The 9,250-nt window shown below is 29.7% G+C and overlaps 1 protein-coding gene across 2 annotated transcripts; it reads left to right on the forward strand.

Moving 5' to 3' along the window:
* Nucleotides 3,521-7,465, forward strand: LOC107619628 (synaptotagmin-3). Of its 2 annotated transcripts, XM_016321929.2 has the most exons (13): nt 3,521-3,642; nt 3,869-4,003; nt 4,150-4,248; nt 4,348-4,398; nt 4,497-4,620; nt 4,984-5,102; nt 5,199-5,300; nt 5,414-5,488; nt 5,692-5,768; nt 5,927-6,176; nt 6,381-6,752; nt 7,038-7,166; nt 7,249-7,465. In XM_016321929.2, exons 2-13 carry the CDS (start codon nt 3,893-3,895, stop codon nt 7,375-7,377), a joined length of 1,638 nt encoding a protein of 545 aa, XP_016177415.1. In that variant the 5' UTR covers nt 3,521-3,642; nt 3,869-3,892; the 3' UTR covers nt 7,378-7,465. The 2 variants fall into 2 exon arrangements, with proteins under 2 accessions (XP_016177415.1, XP_016177414.1); XM_016321928.2 differs by lacking the exon at nt 3,521-3,642 and having other exon boundaries at nt 3,649-4,003.

The following is a 9,250-nucleotide window of genomic DNA, read 5'->3' on the forward strand; positions in this document are numbered from 1 at the left end:
AGAAAAGCACAAAATATATTTTTTAAGAGTAACAACAATTTCATATTTTAAAAAATTATCTTTTTATATGTTACATTTAAATTTAATTTTATTCTTACAGTAGAAGTATAAACCTTACCTTTTTGAGGTTGACAAAATATGTTTGAATAAAAACAAGTTGTAGAAAAAGACATTAATTAAAAAGTAAATTTTGATGATATCCAAATCTTCAATAAATCATGACTCCCTCCTCTTTACTCTTTTAGAATTCTATTATCTGTAACACTGTTATCAAATAGTTATCATCTGATATGTATGAAAGACTTATTTTTTTTAAATAAGTAGTAGAACTAAGTATTAATCTCAAATCTTTTCCTTCCAAAAATTGCTCAACGAATTTTATTTATAACTCCAGGAGAAGGTAAAAATACAATTCAATATGGGTGATGAACAGAATAAAAACATATGATATTGTATCAAAGTACAGGAGTCCTTACCAATTTTACCATACTTCCATTAGATTCTATCCAAATTTCATGCAACAGAGGCCAATTTGAAGTCATTTATGGAAGTTGAAAATTCCTCACAAAATTTTGTTCTTTGCGTGTAAAATTTTCTATGATAAGCTTATTGTTCTACTTCTCATCCACCAATGGTTCCTATCTACTTCGACAACTTGTCCAACTTAATCTACAAGTAAGCACCAGAATCACTCATGCACTGTCTATTTTTCTGTGGAGACGTTATTCTAGTGTGGAAGAAGAGTCCTTTGGCTTACCTCATTGTAGATCCTAGATATTTTTTGTTCTTCGATTAGTGAAGAGATTCGGTGTTACAAATTGGATTTTAGGGAACAAGCTCTCATAGAGCTCGACTGATTTTGATTATAGTTTAGAATATTTGAAAGAACAGAGTATCGCCAATTCTTCGAGTATGTCTAGAAGTCTCCGAAAAAAGTGTTAACAACATCGCTTTAAGTTGAACTAAGAACTATCGCATAATACCCTAATATTTTTTTTTCTATTTACTTTTCTATATTATTTTTTTCTTACAATTTTATCTGTTTGTGAATATTTGAGAATCTCCTTTTTTTTATCTCTCTTATCCTGACTTTTGGATATTGTATTTATTTTTCTATTAAATAAAATACCACTATTGTTTTTGAAAAAAAATGTTACATTCAATTATAAATCAAATTCACTTCAAATATCCAAATATAAACAAAATTTACATTTTAATAGATATTTTAACACCAAATCATTTTCTTTAAAAAAGTTTAGTTAATATATACTCTTAGTACATTTAAAATTACTAATTGAAATTTTTTATAAAAAACATATAATATTTTCAATGTACTAATAATAATCTTTATTAGATAAATCCTAAAAAACAATCTTTCTAAAAAAATTTATCTTTATAAAAAAAATGCGAAAGCCTATCTAAACAAGTCGAGTAATCATACCAAATAGGAAAGAATAAAGTTCTACATTCAAGTAAGATACTTAACAAAGTCTAACCAAGTTGTTATAACCACCTTTTAAATCATCGTGCTCATTCTCCTTCTCCTTCTTCTTTCCTTCTTCTTCTCCTCCTCCTCCTCCAATGTTACATCTTCTTTTTCTGTTCCTTTTTCGTTATTGTCATCACCAATAACACCAACATTTTGCAAACATCTTTATTAATTCTGATTTTTTCTGATGCCATCATTAAATAATTTCGGTTTATTTGTGTGTTAATTGAGGTTCACTTGATGCTACTGATAAGTATTGACCAAATTTTTTATTCTTTAAGTAATTTTTTAATTATTTGTTTAAATTTGAATATAATTTGATTCATTTGTGAATTAAGTTAGGTTCACTTGATACCACTTTTAAGTATTCACCAAATTTATTATTTCTTAAGAAATTCGATTCTAATTTAATATTTCTTATTGACCAATATAGTCCAGTATTGCTAAGAAACATTACACACCAATTAAATAATTTTACTATTTTTTTAAGTTACCAGCTAATTTTGATCCTAGGCAATTATTATCCAGGTAAATTAATAACATTAAGATTACATAATTCTTTCAATTGAAAGTAATTATAGTCAATTTCTGGACTTCAAATCTTCAAACAAAATTTCTTTTCCAATGATAATAATTGATTGAAGCATTAGTTCAATAGTGTAAATGAAAATAATACGAAAGTCTATCTAGATGCAGAAATGAATTGAAATGTGGTTTTTTTACTGATTGAATGTTTTTTTTTTTTGTTTAAATCTGAACTGAATTCGGTTCATTTATGAATTGAGTTAGGTTCACCTGATACTACTTTTAAGTATTCACTAAATCTGTTATTTCTTAAAAAATTCGGTTCATCTCTTAGTTTAATTGAGTTCATTTACATGCAGAAATGAATTGAAATGAATTTTTTTTGCTGATTGAATTTTTTTCACTTTTTGTTCAAATCTGAATCAAATTCGATTCATTTATGAATTGAGTTAGGTTCACTTGATACTACTGTTTAGTATTCACCAAATCTAAATCAAATTCAGTTCATTTCTAGATTCAAATGAACCTCAAATTAAAAGGAGGAAAAGAAAAAACACAGCAACAACAGCAACAATAAAAGAATGACGACTGAGAGAAAACACGCAAAGAAGAAGAAGAATGAAGGCGAAGAAAAAGAAGGAAGAATGCGAAGAAGAAGAAGAAAAAGTAATGTGAAGACAAAGAAGGAGGAAAGCGAAGAAGAAAAAAGAAGAATACAAAGACAAAGAAACATTATTGAAACGCGAGTATGTACATACGAATGTAATGAAAGTAATTTTTTTTAAGTTTGGACCTGCTTAATTAAACTTGAATACAAAAATACTTGAAATATGTTGTTGCACTGAATAGCAAATTAAGTCTAATCATTACAAATCTTGATTTATCAAATTTTACTCTATTTTAATCTATCAAGCATGTCAAGTGGGTTAAGTGCCAATGCAAGTGCCAACTGATGAGTTAGAATGAAAATACTTTTAGATCTAGATTGGTAATTTTTTTTGGAGTTGTTTATGTTTTTTAAAGACACAAATATTTTATTTTGTGTTTGACAAATATAAAAAACCACATACTCATATTTGTAATTTTAAAATGTTAAGAATGATGCATTTTTTTAAAGTTAAATTATATTTATTAAAATTAATGCTTTATGTAAAAATATTATAATTTAACAAAGCGAAATTAATACTTTGGTTGACATCAATTAAAAATTTGATCATTTAACAACTTTTCACATGTAATTTTTTTCTGAACCAATTTATTTGTTATAACTTGCAAGTGGATCACAAGATACTTTCTGTGCCTAAATTGATATTTTCAAACTTTCAACCTATTAATTATTACAAGATCCATTGATAAACCACCTAATTACCACCAAGCAATTCCACAAACATAAAATCTTATAAATCTCTGTATTAATTGGTCTAGTAAGTTATCTTTTCCACTTAATGATATAAAATATAAAAATAAAATAAAAAATATGAATTGAATATTTAGAGCAACATATTCCTGTTCATTCCACCTAGGAAATGGTAACACTAACACACAATATGAAAACAACAAAGAAAGAACCCATTTTTAAAGTGTAGCAAAGCAGAGAAGTGCCAATTTGAAGTAAAACAGAGAGGAAGGTAGTGTCTTTGTTTTGGCGCTTTCCTTCATTAAAACCCCATAACACTTCTCTCCTTAAATTTTTCTTTTTTAATATTTTTCTTTCTTTCTGGTTTTCATCGCCGTTCTTTGATTAATTCAAACATCTTTCAAACCATTTTCTTTCTTCTTGTTATATTCTGTGGGCTAAAAAGTTTGCTCCTTTGTCCCTATCATCGTCTTCTTCTTCTCCATGATCACAACCAGCATTTGAGTTCGTAGAAAGAAAAGATGGGTTTGTTCGGCAGTTTCTTGGGGATCATTGGTTTTGTATTTGGAATCCCTCTTGGCCTCTTGGTAGGGTTCTTTGTGTTTGTTTACTCAGAAACCAAACAAGTGAAGGTAATCTTTTTCTTTCTGGGTGTTCTGTTGTTGTATCATGGTTATGTTATTCACTTTGATTCAATGCAGATTGAGACGCCTTTTCCGTTTTGAATTTTGGGTGTGGTTCAAAATCTGATATTTGTGTTTTGACTGTTGAATTGCAGGAACCTGTTGTTAGGCCAATCAGTGAATTAGGCCCACATGCATTGCAAGAACTTCTGCCTGAGATTCCTCTTTGGGTGAAGACACCTGATTATGAACGGGTTTGTAATCTTCATAGTTTCTTTTCTTTTTGTTTTTTATTCTGTCTTGTGTCAATGTTACTGTGCCATTGATGTTGCATAGTTCTCTCTTCTATGCAGGTTGATTGGTTAAACAAGTTTTTATTGGATATGTGGCCTTACTTAGACAAGGTACCTCAGAAATTCACTTGCATATTTTTCTTTTACTTTTTCTTTCTGCTATTGAGTGATTCTTCAATAATTCAATGATATTTGGTTTTGATGTGTAGGCAATCTGTGAGATTATTAGAAGCACAACAAAACCGATTTTTGCTGAATACATTGGAAAGTATCAGATTAAAGCAATTGAGTTTGAAGAGTTAACGCTTGGTACTCTTCCCCCAACTATTTGTGGTATGTCTCTTAGCTAAACCATATGACTTTTAATTTTAGTTTTTTGGTTGTAAATAATTTATCCAAAGTTCTGTAGAAAAAATCTAGGATTAGGTATGGTAAGTTGGGATAATTTTTTCACAGAGGATATAACCTCCTTTGGCATGAAATGTATTGGATTATATGAATCCTTTGAAATTTGAAGCACAATGCATTTTCAAAAGAAGTGCACTTGAATAACTTCTTGTGTTGTGATGAGAGGGAAAAGAAAATGTTGAGAAGAAAACCAGAACTATGTTTTTTCAGCTTCTAGACTATGAGTTATTGCAGTATTAATGCACCAATTTGATTCTTTTGTTTGTTGTCGACTGTGCAATTCGGCAGGCATGAAAGTCTTAGAAACAAATGAAAAGGAATTGGTCATGGAACAAGTTATCAAATGGGCTGGAAATCCTAACATAGTGTTGAATTTGCAAGTGTCATCGTTGAATATCACAGTTCAGGTTAGATATATAAGCCTAATTTTTTCTGCAGTTCATTCAACAATGATGCTTTGTTTTCTGGAATCATTCTTTTTTTTTTCCCTAATTTTTCTTCAGTTGGTTGACTTACAAGTATTTGCAATGCCAAGGATAACTTTAAGACCTTTAGTTCCTACATTTCCATGTTTTGCAAAGGTTGTGGTATCTTTGCTGGAGAAGGTAAAAGGAAATTTTGTATTCAAGCTTAGCTATATTGCTTTTCTTTTTCTAATTTTTGGAGTCAGAAGAAATCCCTTCTTATATGATGATATGTAATCATGTTGAATATACAGCCTCATGTGGATTTTGGGATGAAAATATCAGGAGGAGACATCATGGCAATACCTGGTCTTTATAGATTTGTTCAGGTACAACAACCTTACTTATTCTATTCTTTTTAATGATAGATGTTCTTGTTTTTGTTACTTTCTTAAGGTTGTTCATAATCCATTAATTCTATGCACATCAAATCTCTAGTTCCATCAAATGAATTGAACTGTGCTCTTCTAATTGCTGTGGCAGTTTATTATTTAGTCATACTTGAAAGACTAACTACTTTGTTTGCTTACAGGAAACGATTAAAAAACAAGTTGCGAGCCTCTATCTGTGGCCTCAAACACTAGAAATTCCTATTCTTGACGAATCGACGTAAGTTTGTACAAAATCATTTTCCATAGTCTACAAGCTTTATAAGTTTCTTGTCTTGCATTGTTGCAACAAAACCTTCATGGATCATGATTCTACCTTATCATTCTTTTCAGTGGTTAATATGAGCATCTAAAAATGGTTGTTTCTGATGTGTATAGGGTGGCGATAAAGAAGCCGGTGGGAATATTACACGTGAATGTCATTCGGGCGCATAAGCTTCTGAAGATGGATTTGTTGGGAAGTTCTGATCCTTATGTCAAACTAAGCCTCACTGGGGACAAACTTCCAGCAAAGAAAACCACTGTCAAAAGGAAGAATTTGAATCCTGTGTGGAATGAGAAATTCAAGCTTGTTGTAAAGGATCCTCAATCTCAAGTTCTCCAATTACAAGTCTTTGACTGGGACAAGGTTTCCCCTTATCTTTCCTCTAGTCAATTTCTTCTATGACAAGTCAACTATAGTGGCCGACGTGCCATAGTATAATTGGACGATAGTGTAAAATGAAAATTTTCTTACATTGTCAGTATATTCAAATTAAATTGATTTTTTATTTACATTTTGGTTGAACCACAAAAACTCTGAACTAGATCTTTATTCGGGTCCGATTTCCAGGTTGGTGCACATGACAAGCTGGGAATGCAATTAATCCCTCTTAAGATGCTTAAACCTTATGACAACAAAGAATTCACACTTGATTTGCTAAAGGACACAAACATAAATGAAACTCCAAGTAAGAAGCCAAGAGGGCAAATTGTAGTGGACTTGACATTTGTTCCATTCAAAGAAGATAGTAACAAGTTTGGTGGGAACTCAGAAGGGTATGGAAGAAAGGAAAGTGGAATTGATGTGGTATCTGATGATGAGGTGCAAGAAGGAGCAGGTTTGCTTTCAGTTATAATCCAAGAGGCTGAGGAGGTTGAAGGGGAGCATCACAACAACCCTTTTGCAGTCTTGACTTTTAACGGCGAAAAGAGAAAAACTAAGGTATACTTATTTTGTATTAGAGTGTGTTTGGTTTGCGATTATATTGTTTTTATTCTCAATGTTTTTTGTTTCTAAGATTTTCTGAAGGTTAAAAGGAAAGCGTTGAAAGCAATAAGGGTGCATTCGGTTTGTATTTTTATTTTCTGCTTGGATTTTGTGAAGGGAAAAAAGAAAACAAGTGGTGAAAACAGAAAATACGATTTAATTGCTTTCACCGATTTCTTTTTTCTTTACAAAATTCTAAAAATAAAAATACAAATTAAACATTTTAATAAACGTGCGCAGGTAATGAAGAAAACTCGTCACCCACGTTGGAATGAAGAGTTCCAATTCATGCTAGAGGAGCCTCCTCTACGTGAGAAGATTCACATTGAAATTATGAGCAAGAGGAAGACCTTTAGTTTTCTCTCGAAGGTGCCATTTCACTTGATAAATGTATATATATTAACATTTTTCATCTTTTTATGATTATGAAATGATTATTTTGTTAATGCAGGAATCACTGGGGCATGTGGAGATTAACCTGAATGATGTAGTGCACAATGGTCGCATTAATGATAGATACCATCTTATAAATTCAAAGAATGGTGAGATACATGTTGATATACGTTGGAAGGTCGTTTGATAAATCAAATCATAAATAATAATATAACAACAATTAAACCAAACTATTGTGGTGTACATTTTGTCATAAATTATCAATTATTTATTTATTTGTTATGCTTGCACGATTTCTAGACCTTTTTTTTTATATTTTTTTATTTTGGTTAACAAAAGGCTCATTAATCATGTGTGGCTACTGGCTAGCTGGCTGAAACGTAACTTGTCAATAACAGAAAACAATATTGACATATTCATACCAAAAATAAAAAATTAAAATCAATTTTGTCATGTATTTTGCTTCAACACGTGGCACTGTCCGCACGGAAAATAAAGATTACGTGATTGACAATTGGCAAAGCTGCGTTATGAAACTTCGACTAAATCACGTGAGAAAAAAATTAGACAATTTTGTATCATATAATATTTAAAGAATTCAACGTGTGTGCTGGTCATTGCCTCATTGGTCAAAAGATAGAAATATTTCTTTTTTTTTTTTCTGATCAGATAAATTGGTCATAAAAAAAAATTTGAAATAAGACCATTTAAATAAAATATTTTTTTATAGAATGAAGGAGAATAATAAATAAATGTATTAATATATTTACAGTTGATTTTGTGCTATTAGAGTTTGTACTTGTTTTTTAAATTATTGACTTTATTTCTGTACTGCTGTCATGTAGAATATTTCGTTAATTATTTAACTTTGACTTTACAGTGGGACTACATTGAAATTAAATGAAATCTTTTAGATTTAAATAGAATATTTTAAATTTAAAAGATCAAAATAGAATTATGTCCAAATATAAAAGACTAATTTAATACTTTACCCTAAAAAATATGTTAAGGTGTATTTCAACTGACCTAAACTAGCTGCAAAGATAAAAATACAATATTTTTTTCAATTTATTTATTTAACAAGTACCATGTGTATATATAACGAAATGGTTGAATTTTGTCATTGTCATTAAAGATTTAAGTACAATTGACAATATATTCAGCATCATAGAAATTATATATTACAGAATAAAATATATGAATTAGGTATATATGATTTCTTGTGCAGTAATAAATGAGTTCAGCATTAACTCTGCCCAACCAGGACTCTTAATGCATGTTCATAAAATGAATAAATGAACATTTATATTTATGAAAGATGAAAATACTGACATATGTATTCATATTAGATAGAAACTGAACTTATATCCACGTAAGATATTTTTCGTGTGACAAAAGTACTCTACGTGGCACTCTAACTTTTCAAAGATAGAATACTTTTGTCACACAGAGAGTATCTTACGTGGATACAAGTTTAGTTTCGATTTAGTGTGGATACATATGTCAGTATTTTCATCTTTTATAGATATAAATGGTCATTTATTCTTCATAAAATATATACATACGACGAACGAGTTGAGATTTGAGTTAAGGTTTTTCTTCTTTTTTTTTCTCACAAATATCTAATGCCATTAAACTAATAATTTAATTTACTCATAATATATAATTTGATATTATAAAATGTGAAAAGGTTAAATATTATATTTGATTGAAAACAAATTTATTTTCTACAACTATTATATATTTCTAATGGAAAAGTCTAGAGCCAGCAACTTTATTAAATTCTGCCCAATATGTAATCAGCAAAGAAAAATGAGCTATTTGATGAAATTTCACATCAATCTCACACCATTAAAACCATCATTGATGGCTATTTGATGGTTACAAATCACAAAAGTTGCTGGCTCCCTAGCATTCCTCGTTACTAATTATACAACTAAATTATATATATGTCACTTTCTCATTACAATTGAAATGAAATCTTTCTCTTTAAAATTAAAGAGTTCTCCCCTAATTTCTCTCATTTTTTCTATCTCTCTCATTCTTTCACTCACTCTATC

This window comes from Arachis ipaensis, chromosome B09, assembly GCF_000816755.2.
Source record: "Arachis ipaensis cultivar K30076 chromosome B09, Araip1.1, whole genome shotgun sequence".
Lineage (NCBI taxonomy): Eukaryota > Viridiplantae > Streptophyta > Magnoliopsida > Fabales > Fabaceae > Arachis > Arachis ipaensis.